This window comes from Fundulus heteroclitus, chromosome 10, assembly GCF_011125445.2.
Source record: "Fundulus heteroclitus isolate FHET01 chromosome 10, MU-UCD_Fhet_4.1, whole genome shotgun sequence".
In the NCBI taxonomy this organism is placed as follows: domain Eukaryota; kingdom Metazoa; phylum Chordata; class Actinopteri; order Cyprinodontiformes; family Fundulidae; genus Fundulus; species Fundulus heteroclitus.
In genome coordinates this window covers 13,807,044-13,829,033 of record NC_046370.1, presented here as the reverse complement: position 1 = coordinate 13,829,033, position 21,990 = coordinate 13,807,044, and the positions used below count along the sequence as shown (strand labels likewise).

General features: G+C 39.1%; 1 protein-coding gene across 1 annotated transcript in view; it reads left to right on the top strand.

The window, feature by feature from the left end:
* Positions 1-617: 617 nt before the first annotated feature.
* Positions 618-21,990, top strand: part of mapta (microtubule-associated protein tau a) — a gene marked incomplete in the record, with an annotated part of 41,909 nt that continues 20,536 nt past the window's right edge. The window contains 2 exon segments of the mRNA XM_036142069.1: positions 618-725; positions 15,408-15,543. Of these exon segments, the coding sequence (XP_035997962.1) occupies positions 15,426-15,543 (118 nt within the window).

Here is a 21,990-nt window from a genome sequence, read left to right as displayed (position 1 = left end):
TAAGCAATATTCTCTTAAAATAAGTGTATCTGTCCTTGATCTGAGCAGGTAGATAAGATGATCTGCCAATGGAATAATATTTTTACATTTAAAATAGGAACAACTCATCTCCATCATCTTATTTCAAGTGCAGGATGTCTAATTATCTTATTTTAGGGGTCAAAATACTCATCCCATTGGCAGATAATATTATTTACCTGCTCAAATCAAGGACAAAAACACACATTTTAAGAACATTCTACTTATTTTTAGATCTGTTTTTGCAGTGTAAGGATAGTAAAAGGGGATGAATACAATCCACTCTTCATGCTTTTAGTCATAAAAAATTAAAACAAGCCAACAAATTCCCCTCCAGTTCGCATTAATGTGCTACTTTTTGTCGCTTTATCACATAAAACCCCTGTATAAATTTACATATGCAGACGTGGGTAAAAACCATCGCAATCCTATAATAAGACTTTATGATAAGACGTTTTTTTAATATGTGTTATAGCTCATTTTACTCTATAAACAGGTCGTGTCTTTGCTGCTGTTTATTTACAGGACAGCAGATGGCTGCTGTGAGCAGACAGGTTGCATTTCGGCACAGCGATCCGCTCCGCAGCGCCCCCGTCCGGCCGTCGGCTTATGCACCGTGCGGAGGAGCTGTGTGTGCGTGCGTGCGCGTGTGAGCGCGCCCGGTGAGCGACTGCCGCTGAAGAGACAACACCGCTGTCTGCTGTCAGGTAAGAAAAACGCCGAAACGTTTCCTCCGTTTGCCCGAATTAAACCAGAGGGTCTTCGCTTAGGAGTCAAAGGCAGAAAGACACGCGCGAGCAGGACGCAGCGTCGTCTTTTCTCCATCGGCATCCGTTTTCTTTCTACTTCATATTTTTTTTTTGCGCGAGCTGTGGGGGGGGAGAGGTTTGGCCTCCGTGCATTTTCCACGTCCAGAAACATGATTGAAAAACGCTTTTCTCGCTCCATCTGTCTGCGCATCTCCTCCTGTAGCCGCTGTTTTTCTCTCTCCGCACGCTTTCACTTGTTTTTATGTATTTTTTTTTTTTTTTACGCACAGTGCGCGGTCTCCATCCTCGTCGGTCCCTGCCCACCATAAAGGCAGAAACGTGTTCTTGTTGCAGCCATCATCGCTCCAGCCCCGGAGCAGCAGCCGCCTCCTCATATCCATTTGGCTTGTTTTCTCCTCATTCCCTGCAGGGGGTGGGAAGAAATAATATAAAATGTCTCCACCACCCTTGTCAGCGCAGGTCCTGCTTCGCTGTCCGTCCTTGAACGCTCTAACAACACTAATCCGCCGGAATATTTATAATCTTATTATTGTGAGGTCTCAGGAGGACAATGATGTCATGTTTTTTTTTTTTCTTCTCCCGGTGATATTTACTCCAGTTTGGGGTCTGTGCGCGCGGTTCTTTTGTCTGTCTGCGCTGTCTGCTTTGAGCTCAGTGCGTCAGTTTGATTTTTAGGCAGCGAAGTCGTTCGCGTTTGCCTCCCAGCTCTCTGATATTCTGGATCTTTCGCTTCTTTCTTGCATCTCAGGGCCCGAATTGGTTCTAACGCGCATTGTTCTAGCTCCCCCATAAACATGCATTAGATTCTGCATCTCAGTCACAACATGCAAAACGCTCGACCCAATTGATTATTTGTGTGTTTTCTCGTTGTATATTATTATTATATTCATTTAAAAGCGCAGACAGTGCGGGCAATCAGGAGCCCGTGCGCCTGTGCCAAGCCCATTTTTCATTTGCTCAACGGCGCACTGAGCCAGCTTGCTTATCTGTCGCATATGGGCTCCACGGTAATCCACCCGAGGTCAGTGGACACAATCCGAGCCAGAGAGCCATTAGACATGACCCCTTTGTGCGCTTTAATTGGCTGTTTTTAATGCAATGACACCTGCAGGTTTATTGAAGCGCACGGGTTTGGCCTCGCTCGGACACACCTTTTCCTCCATCCTCTCCGTCTCTTACTTGCTCATTGATTTTTTTTTTTTTTTTTTTTTTTTTTTTTTTTTGTATGCATTGAGCGGACATGTTGTAGAGTGTAACCGCGGCTTGGAGTCGCTCCAACCTGCCAGGTGAGCCGCTGAAAGAAGAAAGAGACACTTCGGAGCCATCTTGTTAAAACTCCGGTATAGACTTTCATTTCTGCAAGCATCTGCAACACTTTGGCTGTGGCTGTTACTGGAGAGACGCGCAGGAATGCTCACACGCAGGGCTAAAGGGGACTCCTCCCCTCTAAACTTTAGTGAAAGAGACACAAATCAGCTGAATTTGTTCTTAAAATCTGAGACTTCCACTTTGTTTTGGCTTCTTGTCAGAAACTGGTCCTTATATATTCTGGCCACAAAGCTCAATATTCTTAATTTTCGTTCTGCTCTGCACCCTCTGTGTGCTTTATTTCTGTATCAGATTCACAAAGCAGATTGCACTAAATACACGCAGACACAAACATGCTCCCCAAGTCCAGCAGAGAGGGGCAACTTGCAACAAATTTTGTGTCAGCTCGCTGCTGCTGCTCTCTCGAGATCAAACGGTGTTTCTAAATCAACAAGTAACAGTTAAATGAAGCGTCTGTTAAACTGATTATTTTTTGAAAGCTAAGAAGCATTGATTCAAATTAAAAGAAGCATCATCATTTATCACATGAAGTTGACTTCATCATAAGGTGTAGTTACATGAATAATTCATAACTACAACAAAACCGCAGAGTAGGATCATGTCTTTTGTAAGGAGCTAACGTTTATGACCTGTCATTTATTAAAGTCCGCATCTGCAGAATCTGTTGAAAAATCCCACGATTATAAGGTTTGGATTCTGTGTTGTAAAAAGTGTCAATATTTTAAAGACAATGTATTTAAATTGAGAAATCTTTGCAAAATAAATACCAGGCAGACCTCAGCGGAAGAGATTAATTTCCCTTCAGTAATATATCTGATCTGCTTTTTTTATGAAGCCAGCACCAGAGCAGATTAGGTTTTTCTTTTTCTTTTTTCCCTTGTGCCAGAATTACCATCAGGTTTTAGCAAACCGTCTATTTCTGTCCAGTCGCTGTTACCTAAATGGCTGTGGTGTCTGGGTTTACGGAGCTACTTCCCCTGTAATTTACCTAAATGCAATCATACGATAAAAGGTGCATAGAGAAAGTTTTGAAGGTAAATATTATTTATTTAGATACCAATTTATTATTATTTTATTTTCCATACGTGCCCTTACAATAGTTCACAGTATAAAATGAGTTATCCTCTATTTACAGCTGTTGCCTCCATAGCAGGGGTCACCAACCTTTTTGAAACTGAGAGCTACTTCATCGGTACTGTGTCATACGAAGAGCTACCTGTACTGACTGTGAACGACAAGAGTCCAAGCTCATCTTAACATAATATAAACATGTTTTTAATGCTTTTGCCATTTTTTTATTTATGTAAATACAAGTATGATTAAAACAAGTGCCTCCACTTGTGGTTAACAATAGATTACAATATTATACAAAGGAAGAAACAGCATACAGATAAGCAAATAGAAATTTTGAACACATATAGTAAAAATGAATTGTAATAGGAATAGGAAATAAGAAAAAGGAAAGGTGTGTATCTTAATAAAGCCTTAATTTTAACCAGATCTGAAACATTAACTGATACGACAGACTAGAGACTACCTTTGAAACTTTTGCCAGTTTTTTTTTTTTTTAATTATATAGGAGTATGTTTTGTCTCATTTAGCATGTGTCCTTTTCCCTTATTTACATGTTTTACTGTCTTCCATGATCACATGAACTATATCTTAATACAGTTCAGTTCATAATTCTATTCGCATATTTTGCAATACTTCCACACAAATTTAGTTTTGGATTAAAATGTTGGCTGTAAAAAGTGTGTTAAAAGATAAGTTTTATCACAAATGTTAGACTTAGTTGTATTTTTTCACTTTAGAAATATTTTGGTGTTTCTGATTTTTTACCAATGGTGCCAACAAACACATGATGTGTCCCAAGAAAACACCGCTGTAAATTGAATAATAATTCATTGTTAAACCAGTAAGGAGATATAGAGCATTAGCAATAGCGTGAACGAGGAGTTAAAAGCCACCTGTGTCTTTCTAAATATTGATTCTGCATCAGTGTGTGAAACGTAGCTGCTTGTCATTGATTTACTAACTGTTTAAAGCTAAATTAATAATGTGCTTCCTAACTGTTTTATAAGGGCAGTCTTATTGTAATGTGGTACCCCTCCAAACAGATTTTGTATAGTTATGGTCTGGAGGAGTTACCCCTAAATTTATCATCATCATCTGGATTTTAGTATTTTGAGTAATCAATGTTAGGAAAAGAACACAAGAGCGTAGGGAATATATTCCCCATTAACAGATTATTTTCTGGTATTTCCATGTTTGGCCCACAGTTAATAAAGCCTTTTCTTTGATTCCCTCTCGTGTTAAACATCTGTTGGCCACATGCAAAGTTTTTTTTTTTCTTCTGCAGCTTCACTCCGTGTGCTGCTTATGGAGTAAGAACATTATGAGGATGCCATTACCAGATGCGCCTCCTCGTTGATAACCCAACGCATTCTTGCTCCCCGCTTCATCCTTTTGGGAGGAGCGTCATGCGTCATGCACGTGTGTCATGCAACGATAGTCTTTGCTGTTATGTAATTCTTTCAAACATGTTTATTTATTTAAGAGCGTTAAAGGAGCAGGGTGGGCAGTTAAAAAGCCTCATAAAATAAGGGTCTAGTTTACTTTTTTTATTCGGATTCAGAGCGCTTTTACTCTTTGGGCTCAGATTTTTAAGGTAGGTGACTGACAAATCTATCATAAATCACTAAATAAAGAAAATAAACGTACGCTCTGTGCACAGTGGATAAATTATTTTCAGCATTACCATGTAAACACTATATATTGTAATACATATTGTATTTTGGGCTGCACAGTGGTGCATTGCCTTGCAGCAAGAAGGTCGTGGGTTCAAATCCCAGCCTGGGGTCTTTCTGCATGGAGTTTGCACATTCTCCTCGTACATGCGTGGTTTATTTCTGGGTCCCACTGTCCAAAAACATCACATTTAGGTTCATTGGTCTCTCTAAACTGCCTTTAGGTGTGTAGGGCTTGGCAATATATCAAGGTTTAAAAAATATCGAGATAAAAAAAAGACATATAGGATGAGACTATATTGTTTATTTGGTATTGGTCTACGTTGCATTTTAAATTATACTTTATGTATTCCAGTAGGTTATTTTTCAGCTGTTTCTCATATTTATCTACAGCTGTTTGTTAGAAAAATATGCCTGTGAGACACTTGGCATAAAACTTTCATTCAAAGACGCCTTTTTGTGATAAATCTATAATTAAAGACAAATATTACCATTCAGCCTAAAAATATCAAGATATTATTTTTGGTCCATATCACCCAGCCCTATAAGTGTGTGCACGCACGGTTGTCTGTCCTGTGTGTCTCTGTCCTCTCTGGAGCACTACAATAATACACTATTACAGAAAAAAATAATCTAAACTGAAACAAATCAAATACAGACATATATGAACGCTTACAAATAACAATTTGGACACAAAAATAGTGATAAAGACTTTCTGATATAAGCAAATAAATACACTTTTTGTGGTGTAATAATAAAACCTTAACATTGGAGCTTGCAGTCAAACGACTTAGTGTTTTGCATTCTGGCAGAAACATTTTTAACCATTTGGCTTCACATTTTTTGATGGAGGAAGATTAGCAAAGGGAACCTTCTACGGTAATCAAGCCAAAAAGAGATTTCTGGGTTCCTTTGAGGTCCGACCTGCCTAACATATTTTGTTCTAAACAAAACGTTGGCCTTGCGTGATTAATCTTTAGAAATCAAGTGGCTTTGCTCGTTTGTTGAGTTTTATGACATGAATCCACACTGAAGTAGTTCACTTAGCAAAACACTGAGAGGCCCTTTTAGGCTGGAGTCCAAATGTGACCGCATCCAACAGCCTGCCTCACTTTGGCCCGTCCTGCCATGGAGAGCTTAGGCTGGTGAAACCGACAACATCTTTGAAATGACTTCTCGGCATCGTATCTGTTATGTTTTTGATTTTTTATTTTTTTTTTCTGTCCACTTCAGAGTCGGAACGTTCCAGCAGCTTTTAGAAAGTGATTAGCTTCATCCTCCGGCCTCTTTCGGTTTTATTTGATGCCTAGGAAGTGGTGTTACACAGCTGGGTCACTTTTTTTCTCTTTAACCAATTAATTTACCATAACCAAATTGTCTTGTAACCCACAAGACTTTTTATATAACTCTTAATGTTTAGATCTCAATTAGATTTTCTGTTAAAATGTTTTTTTTCCTACTATGTTTTTGCATTGACTCCTAAGTCTAAGCAGAACATGGAGAGCGAAAGCTGACAGAGCTGCACTGTCTGTCAGTAAAAAGCTTCTCCTCGTTAGACAGAAGACAGAGAGGCACAGCGGGTTTCAAACTACACTCTTCTGCTCGGTTAATTAGCAGCATGCTGATTGAAGACTTTGGCTCATTGCACTCGCAGAACGGGGTGTTTGGACGTGTTTTTGTCGCGCGAACGCTGAGCGTCTAAATGCTTTGCACAATTAAAACTCCAGTTCCTCGTGTTTTGAATTCCTCGTTGAAAGACTGTGGTTTAAAAAAAATGTTCCACGCGGCGTCTTTAACTCCGGCTGCAAGCTGGAAATCACAGCTTTTGTTTTTACTGAAGATGGGTGCTACGCGTTTGGGGTAGAAGAGGCTTGTTTAGCAAGGGCGTGGTTGCCTTACCTGACTCCGCCAGATAGATTTGCTCCGCATATCCATCTGGAAACCTTCCATTGAAGTAATTTTGGGAAGGGGCGAAAATACTGGTTAGCTGATTGGCCTATGTTGGTGATAGACGGGCCAAATGAACCAATCAGATTCGTCGTCGCTCTGTTACGAGCGACGACGAAAACACAACCACAAGCCAAGCTACTCTTGCTGCTGCAGGTAAAGGCTCGTTAGCTCAGCAAAGAAATACTCTGTAATTCCGATAAAACTTGCTCGATAGCCACGCTAACGCTAGTTTCATCGGCTGAAGCCGCCATGCTGTTAAGACTGAACTGACGCGCTTCCCGTTGCGTCACACCTCAACCCGCCTCAAAGCCAACGCTGATTGGACGTTCGTTTGGTGAACGGCTCCAAATTTTCTTCAACGGAGAGTATCCAGACTGATCTGCGAGTGAAACCTTGAAAGCTCGCGAGATCAGGATGGTCTCACGAGGCTAGTGGTTGCCATCACTGGGCAGAATAGCGCAGCTTTGGAGAGTGTGGGTGTTCATCACTTATGAGCAGAAAACAATGCATCTCGCAAGATATTAATGCTGGAAAATGGAGCCACCTTCAGCCTCCCCATCGCAAAAGCTTCACTCATACTGGAAAGGTAGGGCTAGCCTGCGGATGCGGGAGGCTGGGAGGCCGAGCGAGCCGGCTGAGAGGCAAACGATGAGGAAAGTAGGTCAGAGATACAGAAGCAATCAAGCATGAGAGCCGAGCAGCACCATCGTCTTTCGACTGAGCCACGAGCTGCACTGGTGAGGAGACAGGCGAGCACAAGGCATCAGAGAGTCTCCTTTGTTTTCAGGTTTGACCTGATCTAGCCCTAAGGAATTACACGGGGAAGCAATTAGTGAAATTATATAACAGCACCTGTCAGGTTTCAGCTACGCGTCAAGCTAAAACATTAAAGCTCTCCTTTTATAGATTATAGTTGACATACCACAGATTGACAAAACGCCAGGCCTTTGCGTGTTCTGACTAATTGTGAAATTTCAGTAGAAAGATTAAATAATAACTCAATTTACCTGTGAGCCCAGTGGCGTCAAAACTCTTTCGCTCTGTCGCTAAAATTGTTAAGTCATAACTACTTGTCGACAAAAGAAAAATCATAGAAATTGAAATTGCTAAATAAAATTATATTGTGAAAAATTTTAACCTGCTTAACAATAAACTAAGCAGGCAATTCATCAATTAAACAAATAAAGGTTTCATATCTTTGTCAAAAAAAAAAGGATCTAAAAAGGGTTTTGCCTGCAAATTCTTTTGGACATGATTAAAAAAGATGGAAAGAAATCTGGTTTATTTATATCAATAAGAACAGGATTCTGGGCAATATTTCTTTCAATACGCTTGCTGTATTTAGCAAAGTTTAATGAATTGATTAAAATAAAAGATTTGGGTGTTCCAAATGTCATTATACCTATAAAATTAAAGAGAACTTAGAAAAGCATGGTTATTACATACTTTGTTTTGTCCCTAACATTTTGCAATGTAAGAAGAATTTAATTAGTCAGTAATAGTTTTTGACTACATAAAAATAAAAAGTCTCCATCTGCAGTAACCACTGGTTTACCTGTTTATTGTTGGACCGCAGTTGGGGGACAAAAAAAATCAAGTTCGAGGCCGAACTTTGTACACTTCTGCATTAGACAATGACTTTGATCTAATAGGACCTTCAAAAAAAGGAGTTTTCCCAATTAGTACCATTTCCCATTACATGGCACTTTGGTTATCCAGTCCATGTATGTTTTGGAGACCTGAAGAATGATGGATGGATGGATGGATGGATGGATGGATGGATGGATGGATGGATGGATGGATGGATGGATGGATGGATGGATAGATAGATAGATAGATAGATAGATAGATAGATAGATAGATAGATAGATAGATAGATAGATAGATAGATAGATAGATAGATAGATAGATAGATAGATAGATAGATAGATAGATAGATAGATAGATGGATGGATGAATTGGATTCTCGTGTGTCGTAATGTGGATGCTGCTTTGTTCTGTTGTGGTGGGAAAAAAAGCAAAGAAGCAAAGGTTTTAATTCAATTTTATTTTATTTCCCAACCCTTTATGGTCATAAAATATCAATCATCTCCGTTAAAAATGAAGAGCAGAAGCCTTAGAGACTGAGGAAACGCCCGTGCCCCCACAACTGCACACCGTTGGATGTTTTCTGAGACTATATTTCCCTTCGAGCCTGGGAGTGCCTTGGAATATCTTAGAATGAGCTGGAGAACGTCTCTTGGGAAAGAGAGCAAAGTCTGGATTTCCTTTGTGGACTTGGTACCCCTGTGACTCAATTATAGATAAGATGTCCTCGCCCCAACGAACTGGAGGAACGTCCTTATTATCACAGACCGGGCTCTCGTCCATCTATGTTTTACTCATGTACAAGACGCAAAGTGGAGAAGCTCAAGGCCTCTTCACTCTATCCAGAGGATAAATTCTTTTTTTTTTTTTTTCCTAGTTTTTCAATGCAAGGTGGTTTGAATAACTGATCAGGAAGCTTTCAGGACTTCACCCTTTGCAGGTTTGCACATATCCATTTGGGAGGAGAATCGAGGGCAGACCCAGAAACTCTCTGGAGTGACTGCGTATCCGTTCTGGCCTAGAAAGGCAGCTAGGCTGATGCTATTTAGCTTCCATAGACTTTGTAGATAGCATCGAGAAAAGGATGAAGTCCTAAAATGTCAAACACTGACGTGATCACTTGTCTCTGAACAATAGCCTTAAGGTTAATCACTTAAGGGTTTCAAGTATATCCTTGGTGACACGATTCACTGTTTGTTTTCACAATTATGACTTTGAATTAACCATAAGCCATAATTAACAAAGGTGACATAAATGCACACTTGTAATAAAGCACTCTGTGAGTAATGAATCTATACCATATAAGGATGATAGGTTTTAAACCGAGTTACTGAGATAAAGGAATACTTCTTATGATAGCATCTGTTATTTATTGAGATGCACCTGTAGATCTACTTGGTATGACAAGAATACACACTGCAAAAACGGAACTAAAAATAAGTCAAATGTTCTTAAAATTTGTGTATTTGTCCTTGATTTGAGTAGGTAAATAAGATGATTTGCCAATGGAATTAGATTTTTGCACTTAAAATAGGAACAATTCATCTCAATCATCTTATTATAAGTGCAGGATATCTAATTATCTTATTTTAGGGGTCAAAATACTCATTCCATTGGCAGATGATCTTATTTACCTGCTCAAATCAAGGACAAATACACTAATTTTAAGAACATTTGACTTATTTTTAGATCCATTTTTGCAGTGCAATTAAGAGTAAAGGAATTTCAAGACTTATATACAAACTCGGCAAACCTGTTTGACACAGTCTGTCACCCTGCGCTGTGTGCCGAGAGCTCCTGGAGCTGTGTCAACATCCCTGTTGACCGAGCTTCTTGTGGAGGCAAAGTCTGTGCCAAGGTCTCATTTTCACACGGCCCTGAGAGGATCAGGCTGCAGCAGCAGACCTTTTTTCAGCCTTTTCCCCCTCGTGGAGCGGCCGCACACACCGCTGTCCACGTTCTTCTTCTGCAAAAAAAATGTGTGTCTTTGTGTTGAGTCCCAAATGAGATAAAGGCGGGATCAGCAGATGCTCCTGAAAGGCTTTTAGCAATAAGTACTGCATAACTCTCCACCTGGTGAGCCTGGGTTTTACACCAGAATGTTATCTACCACACCTCTTTATGCGAAATTGGCTAAATAATAGCAAACGATAGTCATACCAGACGTGTTATTTTGACTAAACTTTGTTTAAATTTCAACGTCTCAATCCGACCTGGGATGAAATGTGGGCAGGGTGATTCTGTTACTGCTTTTCTAACACGTGGATTCTTTAGTAATAGTTGATTTTGCTTTAACAAGCTACTTTCCTCCTACATTTTAACCACATTTCACATTACTGTACACATGCCGTGTGTAGATTTGATGAGCAGCTGCAGAATCCAGCTCCCTTATCAGCGCTGGGGTTGTTTGCTCTCCAGCTGTCGGAGCTCCCGGATGCAGCGTGAGCGAACGCTCCCTCGGAGGGATTGTCTTCGTTGGCAGCGTTACAGCTTTCTTCTTCTTCTTCTTCTTCTTCTTGTTTGGGTTCTGTCATGTGTGAAGCCACAATACGAGTTTTGTGCCGCAGCTCGGTGAGAGTACACTATTCATTAGACTTTCAATGCAACACACGCTCTTTCATTTGTATTCAGCTGGTGTCTCCCTCATTCACTTTACTTAGTATTTGCATTTTTTTTTTACGAAAAAAAAAAAAATGCTGGATCTGATTTGGGTCTGCAGTTTTCTTGCAGCCAACAAGCTGCAGATGCAAAGTAATTAAAATACACTGAATCGGTAAAAGGGCTGAAGCTCTGCTGTAAAAAATACATATTTGTGGTGCAGTAGGACAGAGGAGTTTTAACTGTTTTGTTTGGAGGACTGACTCGTTTTCATCAGTGATTGAAATTAGAGAGGGTCTGATGGATATTGTCAGGAAGGAGTACATCAGAGGGACGGCTAGATGTTTAGATGTTTTAGAGATAAAGCCAGAGAAGCCAGACTGAGATGGTTTGGACACGTACAGAGGATGGATAGAGAGTATGTCAGTGGAAGGATGCTGAGGTTGGAGCTGGAGGAAGACCAAAGAGGAGATTAATGGATGGAGGGAAAAAGGACAAGCAGGTAGTTGGTGTGAGAGAAGAAGATGCGAAGATGCTGTAGGGTTAGATGGAGACAGATGTCTCACTATGGTGACCCCTGAAAGAGTAAAGCTGAAAATTAGTAAGTAGAGTGAAACTAGAAACTTCAGTTCTCTAAAACCTAAAAGATGGTCCATGATCTACAAGCAAAATAAGAATAAAAGAAAATAAATATTAAAATTTTGCATTAAATTGTTTTTATTTGATAAAAGTTTTGTATTGTTTTATTATTTTTATTAATTAAAGCTGCATCATTGAGGTGAGACACACAGTTTTGGCTCCTTAGTTGTAGCAGAGAAGGTTTGAAAGCTGCAAAACATGATATTTAACAAGACTGAGGTGTGGAATATTTGACAAAAAGCTTTTTTAAATAAAATAAATTTTCTCATTAGAGAAAAACAGATTTATTAGACTTTCATATAGTTTCAAAAAAATTCAAGCAGTAACAAAAATAAGGTAGAAGATACAGCATGTTAATACAATTTTTAAAATATAAAATTAATATGGTGAGTCTGATGACGACTCGAGAGAATAGTATTTATACTGAACTTTTTATGGTGCCTGGATAGGTAGATGAAATCAAAGCAAAGATTTTTGCCTTCTAAAAGCAAAACGAGGAAAGCCTTTACCACCTCTCAAAGCATTTTTACATATTTTCCAACAAGATTATAATTGGTTTGTTACATTATGAAAACTATTACTATTAAGGTAATAAATACAGTTGTTGGCTTTAAATTGTAGCTGTAGCTAAAAAGGCTTAAACTGAGGCTGGGAATTGGGTAAAATAAGATTTTTTAAATATAAACCTCTTATATAAAATAGTAAAACATGACTTTCAGTCAGAGAAATACCTGTCGGGATCCGTTTGTCCCGCTGCTGCTATCCGAACCGGATGTGGAAGTCTGCTTCAACAGCCAGAAGGTCAGGACATACGAAGGCAGGCAGAGTGAAGGTCACATGGCTCTGCCCAGAGCAGCCAGGACCTCCATTTAGGTGTTGGCGATTGTAAATAACAGCCGTACCAGAAGTGGGAGAGATATACTCTGATCTTTTTCTTCAGTAGGTGTAGAAAAATGTTGATTTTTACAACCTTCATTCTAAAACAATATGACAGATTCCAGCTGTTTAACAGGGCCTCGTTTTTTTGTTTCATAATCTTCCTGATGCTTTTTGCTTGATTCGGACAGTTGGCAGCTGGACTTTAAAACTAAAAGAAGAATATGTGTTTAAAGGAAATGAACAAGTGATGCGTTTCAGTTCACTTTAGCGTCATCTTTATAAAAAGTAGGTTTCAGGATGACGTTTCCTCTGTGGGTGCCCCCATGTTCCTGCTGCTTTGCACAGTTTGACATTGTAACATTCTCCCCACGTTCCCCAGATTCTTGTTGATCGGCAACCTGAACCATTACAAACCACATCAAGTTCTGAAATTGATATTTCATGCATCCAGGAGGCATAGCCTTTCTCCTTAAACCTTCACTCACTGCTTCGACTGCCTTCCTCCTGTAATGGCCTGATAACACCATCGCTCCGCCTCTGATACTCCGACTTACGCTGTCTGGTGCCTGTTCCAGACCTACCAGTTTTTTTGTAAATCCTGGAGTTCCTATATCCACCTCTGGTCGGCAAGTGGATCAGATTAGATGCAACTGGAGTAACAGCAGAGAATTGAAAAGCTTGTGATTGCACACTATACGGTAATATTCTATTTCTACAAACTGTAGTTGTAATTGCAAAGGCGTTTTGTCAACTTTTGCATTTACCCGCCGTTATTCATTTGAGGCATCTTGCAAAAGCAAACATACTTCTTGAGGCTTGTCACAAAACAACCACAAGCATCACTGTATGTAATTGGGATTTTATGTCATGAACCCACATTAATTATTATACATAACATTGTGAAGTGTGAAGAAACGATAGTAGGTTTTACAGATTTTATGCAGCAGACTGTAGAAGTGTGCCAATATGTTCCATGCCCCCCTGAGTCAATACGTTGTTCCTTTTCCAGCAATCACACCTTTAAGTATTTCGGGTATGTTTTTACTACTGCAGCTTTGCACATCTACACACAAAAACGTTTAAAATTCATATTTAGAAAATAACTCAAACTCCCTCAGACAGGACGGAGAGTGTTTGGAAAAAAACGTTTTTTTTATGTCCTGACAAGTTTTGAATTGGATTTAGATCTGAACTTTGACTGGGCCATTCTAGCACACGGTTATGAAAAAAAAAACATTCCCAAAGCGCGATGCGGCCACAGCCATGTTTGAACCAGGGAGATGTTACACTGCAAAAAGGGAATTTAAGGTAAGTAAGATTTTTTCGAAATTAGTGTATTTGTCCTTGGTTTTAGCAGGTAAATAAGATTGTCTGCCAATGGAAAGAGTATTTTGACCCCTAACATAAGATAATTAGATATATTGCACTTGAAATAAGTTGATGGAGACGAGTTAATCCTATTTTAAGTGCAAAAATCTTATTCCATTGGTAGATAAACTTATTTACATGCTCAAATCAAGGACAAATACACTCATTTTAAGAGAATTTGACTTACTTTTAGCTCCATTTTTGCAGTGTATGTTCAGGGTAATGTCAGAAATAGCCTTTTGCATTTTCAACTAGGCTATGGATGTCTGCTGTTCCTCCAGAGTCACCATGGACGACACTGATACCTTGGTAGATATGGAAGTGACCCATCCTTTCGTCCTGTCTTAGATGGCAGATTGAAAAGTGCTCTTTGAGATGGTTAGATCTTAGGATATTGCTTTAAATGTTTCCAAACCTTTATCCCTGACACGTCTGCTGTGTTTATTGGTCTTCCTGATGCTGTTTATTGACTATTGTTCTCTAAAAAAAAACCTCTAGGGTATTTAAAGATCCGCTGGATTTATACTGACTGTAAATCACACATAAGGGAACTCTTAATTACTTTTACATGACTTCTGAATGCGGCTGGTTCCAGTGAAATTGATTTTATCACTAGTCTAGAGGGCTGAATAAAAAAGAACTTCCCAGTCTCTTTGTTTTATAAGCATGTTCATTGATTTTTGAAATCCTACTTCTAATCTCCAAAACCTTCATCTTAACTGATTGATTCCTCTCCGTCGCACCGATTTGTGTCCTGACAGTAGGACCGGTCTCCTGGTAGCTGATGGCTTTAAGCATTAATGGACCTCTAAGAGATTAAACCATCGCGTTGATTTGCCAACACGGGCATCAGAGAGAAACTAAAGCGCAGAAGTTGCCAAATCTGCATCGCAGTTTTGGAAGGAGAGGCTGATTATGGCATAAGCTCACCACACTGCAGAGGTCTGTGAGTGTGTGCGTGAGAGGGCATTAAAAACTATGATTTGAGCTGATGTAACCAGAGGCTTGGGTTTAATCTGATATGTAATCCTCTTTTTTTTTTTTATGAGCTTCGATGTGATGCGCTTCAAGGAGCGTGTTAGGTTTGGGTTTCCTGCGGTGCAGGAGGAAGTATTTGTCCTGTGATGACTTGTCGGCTGTTTGGCTTCTGTAAACCCAAAGAGGTTGCTCAGGAAGTGCTGCTTGTCACAGTGAGGACAGCATTTAGATGAGGTGGTGGTGGTGGTGGGAGGGACCTATTTTTGTCTGTGAGGCTGTAACATGAAGCACTGACCCCACGTCAGGATGTATAAATAACCAGGTTTTCACAGGCCTAGTGTCTGTTTACATCCTGAGGTGATGGACCGAGTCCTACGTGGCGGAAGACAAAGTGACCAACTAGTGCGTCATCATTACCTTGAATCCGTCCAGCCAGGCGACTTCGTTCAGCTCGGCTGCTTTGCATGAGAAGTTCATGAGTAATTTGACGTGAGACTCTTTCTGGACTGTTCTCCTGACCTTCATTAATTCCCTCTTTTTGCAGCCTGACCTGTGACTGCCAATGGAGTACATGAACAACGCCTCGAACAGCTACGGTTCCGGAGACACCGTTAGCGCCTCCTTAGCGAACATGACCATCAATGACCAGCATCACCAGGAGAACGGAGTCAAAATGAAAGGTCAGACATCAGCAGCAGATAACGAGACGCGTGTCTAAAACCCTGAACAAAGAATTTATGTTTACAAATATATATATATATATATATATATATATATATATATATATATATATATATATATATATATATATATATATATATATGGTAAATGGTAAATGGACTGAATTTATATAGCGCTTTTCCAGTCATGCTTACCACCCAAAGCACTATATATATATATATATATATATATATATATATATATATATATATATATATATATTAGGGCTGGGCAACGATTAAAATATTTAATCGCGATTAATCGCACTGATTAATCGCGATTAATCGCGATTAATCGCATTGTATTTACAAACTCCAAGAATGAATTCAAAAGTAGTGTAAAGAGCACTTTTATTTTAATGTTCTGCTGCCATATGAACAAAAGTGTTGTAACATTTGTAGCACTTATCAGTAACACATATTTAGTGTAAAGCTCAACTTAAACATGTAAAACAAAAAATAGCAATAATAATAAATTAAAGCTTATTGCCACTGACAGGGAATTCTCTTTATGGGGAAAAAATCTACCAAAAACAGGCAATTTCTGAGGTAACAGCAGGGAGCAGCATTACCATTTTATGTTCAATACCAAAGTTTAACTTGGCAGTGGTTCCAACTAACTTGTTTCTGTCATATTCCATGCTGGAAGAACTTTAAACTGAAATGCTTGCTAACTCGATATGCTTGCGTTTATTTGACGTTGACACGCGGTTTTTTGTTGTTGCTTTCTCGCGCGCATATAGTGAATGGCAGGGAAAAACAGGCAAAAACACATGGATACTTTGAAACGAGAAGCGACTTCACCGACGGCGTCGATGCAGACCCCCCCCGCTCCGCTCCGCACAAAACTTGTTCCGGCCGCCAACTCACCGCCTCGCCTCGCCTCGCCTCGCCTCGCCTCGCCTCGCCTAAGCTCGCTCGCGGTACCTGCGGGAAACACCGCCTTCCGCATGTCGGCTGTGTTTTTTTCCGGCCAGCACCTTTCTTCCTCTTCCTCCTTCACAAAATAAAAGCATGTGACCAACATGCGTTAACGCGCGTTAAAGAAAATATCGCCGTTAATAGTCTAATGAGTTAACGCGAAATTAACGCGTTAACTTGCCCAGCCCTAATATATATATATAGTACATTTGAAATCCACAATAAATTATACATTCATGAGTTATACAGCTGCCGAAATGAACAAGTGTGGTAAAAAAAAGAAAAAAGCCTACGACAGCATTTAGACAGGAACTTCCAAGTGTCTTTTGTGAAAAAGATAATAGGTGTTGTCTGTTTTGCAAAGCAAACACTTTCCTCAAACTTACAGGTTGCTGTCCCACACACAATTTCACAATTTATTCTTCTGCTTACAGCACATTTTTAAGGAGAAAGCTGTTTTATTAGGTGACTTGTAACCAGATACTTGTTTGGGTGCTTTCAAGGTACTTGCTATAAACTTAAAGGGGACATATCATGTTCTTTAATGGCTTCCTTTTCACATTTAAATAATTCAGTTGTGCTCTATATAAGGAGGAACTGCAATGCTTTGGTCTGAATTCCTCGTTATTGTTGCCCCACAGCCCCACTTTTACCCTCGCTCTAAGGTGGTTCTGAGAGCAACTGGTTTTGGTGCTGTCTCTTTAAATGCAAATGAGGCACTTCACATCCCACCCCCCTCCAGGTCACAGAGGGAGCCACCCCACCCCGTTCGGCCATTTTTGTAGTATGCCGGGGGACGGTGTAATGAACAACCAAATGTTTCCACTTATCCACTTTTGGCTTCGACATCCTTCAGCTTGGACTAAAAAATTACTTAAAAAAATATAATAGACAACAAATACAACCGAAACGGCTATTAAACATGACTTGAACAGAATATAAAGATATTTACACAGCACCTTGAGAGACTAAATTCACATTTTCTGCACTCCAGGTACAAGACAAAACGTATTTAAGAGTTAAAAAAATAGATTTTTGCATGATATGTCTTCTTTAAAAGGGAATTTTCCCACAACTCAGTTAAGGAAGTTGTTGCCTTTGAGCTCTCAGGGTCCTTTAAAGGAGCGAGTTGTAATGTGAGGTTCCTTGAATCAAACGAGCGCGGGGAAAATAGTTCAAGACGGAAAACTGAAACTTCCAAGACCACTATTCAGTTGCATCGGTATAAACTCAATAAACATTTACGTTTATTGTAAAAAAAAAAAAAAAAAGACAGATGCAATAGAAGTATTTGAGTGAATTTGATTCTGGCCATGAAATATCTGGAAGAAATCATCCAAACTGTTGCAATATCTCAGCAAGTTGTTTTTCATGTATTACCATCTAATAAGCAAACAGATATTTAATAAAGACTGTATTGTTTTCTTCTTTTACATTATCAATACCTATTTGTTACACAGGTAAATAATTGTATTTAAAATAGTTGTCAGGGATTAAAATATGTTTAAAAAGAAAAAAAAATTCTAATGATGTACAGTAAATTTATGTCAGTAATAGTATTTAATATTATTCCCCTGTGAGTTATTTAATCCTTTTATGTGTATTTGCTGTGCTTTCCGACTTTGACACCCTCAGGTTCCAGATTAGTTCGTATTTTCTTTTTTTTTTTTATGTCTGAGCTTTAATCCCAGAACACAGACAGATTATTATGTCAAAGAGAAGACAGTGAATGTACAGTTGTTTGAGGGTCTGTGTACGGTGTGTGGGGGCAGGGACCGACTCCCTGACTTTCTGCTGCTTTTTGTCTTAATCTCTCTCTTTACATAATGGATACAATACATGCTTGACTGCAGCTGGACCGGGCTCTGTAATCCGGGGATCTGGGTCAGACGTTGGCGATGGAGCCCCGTTTTAGCCGCTTTTGTCGCTGCCAGTGAGCAATCAGGCATTTATGGCTGCAGAGAAAACAGTTTTCTATAATCAGCGATTTGTTTGGCTGAATTAAGCAAAGCATACAGTATAAAATACTGTCCTAAAATTTTTCATAGCGTTTTATCATAACTTTTTATGGACACATGAATATTAAAACTGCCATTAAAAGGTTTTATTGATGGTGGATCTCATTATATCCACTTATCTTCCCCTATTTTTTTTGTTGGGGTTGATGTATGGAACAAATTAGATCAGGAGCTAAAAGACTGTACAACAGTAAAAAAGTTTAAAAACATATTTAAGAATAATATGATAAAAAATTATGAATCATGTGGATACAGTTAAGAGCTTAGATACTGGGTGCGTTACCTTTTTTTTTTTTTTTTCCTCTCGCAATATGTTATTATTGTTGAATAATACTTTTCCTAAAATCATACGTTGGTATGTATTATAAACAGTAGCCATCTTTTTATCTTTTTCTTTGTTTTTCTTCTGCTTTCTAGTCCAATGTAAATTTGCTTTGCAGGGTGGGCATTATAAGCTTATTGCTTCTGCCAATACACCCTTTTTCAGACTGTTTTAGTTTATGTTATATGGATATATGGACATATACTGTCGTTATTATATACTTGTGTGTCTGAAATAAATTTTTCTTCCATGATATTTTCCGTCACCTGCTTAAACTAAGTGAAGTATTTCTTGTTTAACATTATAATATACAAATGCAAATTTGTCACGTGTAATTTTTTTGTTGCAGTAGCATAATCTCACCCTGAAAAATGCAACCTGTAATTTGAGTATGTTTACTTAGTGGGGGGAAACTCACATGTTAAGAAATAAATGTTCACCGCATGGCACAATTAATTCAATTAAATTTACGGAGGCACTTTACAAAGTCAATTCAAGTGAATCATGCAGACAGACTGCCTGATAGGTTTTCTATGTAAGGAAACCCAGCAGATAGCATCACGTCATTGACCTGCAGCATTCAGTGCTGCTGGATTAGCCTGCGAAAGTAATGCGTAAGGGTAGCTCCGTAGGTGGGTTTATCTAAGGCTACGTTCACACTGCAGCCCGAAGTGACCCAATTCCGATTTTTTTGCCCATATGCGACCTGTATCTTATCTTTTTATGACAGTCTGAACAACACAGATCGGATTTTTTCAAATGCGACCCAGGCCACTTGGATATGTGGTCCTGAATCCGATACGTATCTGATCTTTTCAAATGCGACCTGTGTCTGTACGGCCGGGTCGCATTTATCCGACCTGTACGTCACTGATACTCGACAAACGTCACTATTCTGCGTCCTGCTATGCAGAAGCGGGAAGAAAGACGACACCCATAGCAGACTACAATGAGAAGAGCAGTCAATGGAGAGAAAGCTCCGGTTAGAAAATAAATTAATGAACGCAAAATGCGCGCCAGCATTATAATCCATGTTTACTTCCGCAAACACTAAGGACGCTTGCTACGTGTGACGTCACCGCGTCCTCGAGTGCGCATGCGGGACACTTAAATTGAACGCATTCAGTTCACACAGGAGATCACATACAAGTCGCATATATATTTGGAAATGTGAACGACCACGCAAAAAAATCCGATTTCACAAAAAAATCGGAATTGAGCATTAAGACCTGCAGTGTGAACGTAGCCTTAGAAAGAAAGTTACCTAAGCAGATACGCTCCGAGCCAGTTTTCAAGTCTAGAGGAGGAAATAAAGCAAAGTTAGTTGTAGTAAATGCTCAGTCGATAGCTTTGAGAGAGATGGACAGAGTTAAACACCGACGGGGACAAGTGTATCATCTATAAGAGAACATGAAGTTGTCCCTTCAGGATGGTGTCACAGCGGAACAGAACGCCAGGCCAGATGTAAGGCAAGGCAAGGCAAGGCAAATTTATTTGTATAGCACAATTCAGTACAGAGACAATGCAAAGTGCTTTACATGATTAAAATATAGAAAAGTAAAACAGAATAAAAGCAAGTAGGAATAAAATGTAGAAACAAAAACGAACATTTGGACTAAAAAAGTTGAACTAGTGATGTTTCATTAGAACTGTTTAACTAGAGCGGTCAAAGGCAGTCCTAAACAAATGTGTTTTTAATCTTGATTTAAAGGAACTCAGGCTTTCTGCACGTAGCAACTGTTAAGAGAGAAAAAAGAGAGCATAATTAACTGAATAAAAATGTAATTTACTCCCAGCAGCTGTGTGACTTTATAACCATCACTGCTCCCAAAAAACTCAGTTAGTTGTTTGCATTCCTGCTGCAATTATTCAATTTATTTCAATTTATTTTTTTGGTAAATAGTCTGTTGTTGCTTTTTCCTATCCACAAGTATGAATCTACACTTTGTACATTTTCGAAATCCCTCTGCTCAGTTGCGCATTTCTTTTCTTTTTCTGAGTATGCCGTTTTTAATAAGTGTACAGTATTTCTTCTTCTGTTGTGGACGTCTTCGCTTACCACTGAATCCCCTGACTTTCCCAACCCGTGGGACAGTAGGGATGCATCTATTTCATTCTAGTCTTTGAAAACAAACTTCACTTTTTAAGTTAATCACTTCCCTACGACTTATGTTTAATACCTACTTACATGCTGTTATTTTCAGAGGGCACTTTTACTCAAATGAGCCTCATATTCTAATTTATGGAATATTACTGTATATTCCTGCGATATAGAATCAACGCCTTGACTTTCATACTCGATTAGCCGATATTTATTGCTGTGCAAGCAGTTCTTTGTGATCCTGACTCTGCACACACAATCGGAGTGATGAGAAATAGTACAGCAGTGACACAATACCGTCACATTTAACTCATCAGTCGAGGCCAACGAGTGAAGAAACTTTTCTATATTAGGAAGCTCAGACACATGTGTTAGTCATTAACTCTGGTACCACTGTTGAACACGTCACACAAAAGACGAGGAGTTTTGTAGTTTTTTTTCTCGATTGTTGCTAATAAATTAGCTTCAAGTCCTTCAGAAGTGTTTCTTCTTCCTGTTTTTTTCCCCCCAACAAACCACATTGCCACTTAGTACGTAGCCTAGCTTTTCCCAGTTTACAGCCCTCACTAGTGCAGTCGTTCTACCCATTTCCAATTCCCATTATCCCATGTACTAACAGGACACAGCCCTCGGAGTCACGTTTGTCTGCCCAACTAAACAGCTTTTCAATGAGCAGTGAAACACACAGTGAGTATCTAATCGTCACGTTTAAGTAGGAGACATAGTGTCTGTAGTGGTTGTAGGATGAGGTTTGATTGCATTGGTTAGTATGTAGAGTCCCTATATCAACGTTATGACTTTTTTTTGTCACTGTGTGTTTTAAAGAAAATTAAATAAAAATACCAAAATAACTATTAAATAATTTCAAGACTGAGACGCCAGAAAACATTTAATTACAAGGTTTAAAATAATTTTTTCCCTAAATTTAACTCATTTGTTGTTAAATTACCTTTAGGTTTGTGAGTTTTATTTTAATCCAGTTTATCACTCAGTAATGCTTCTCAGAACCTTCTAATAATAACAAAGATTGTATTATGCTGTTATTT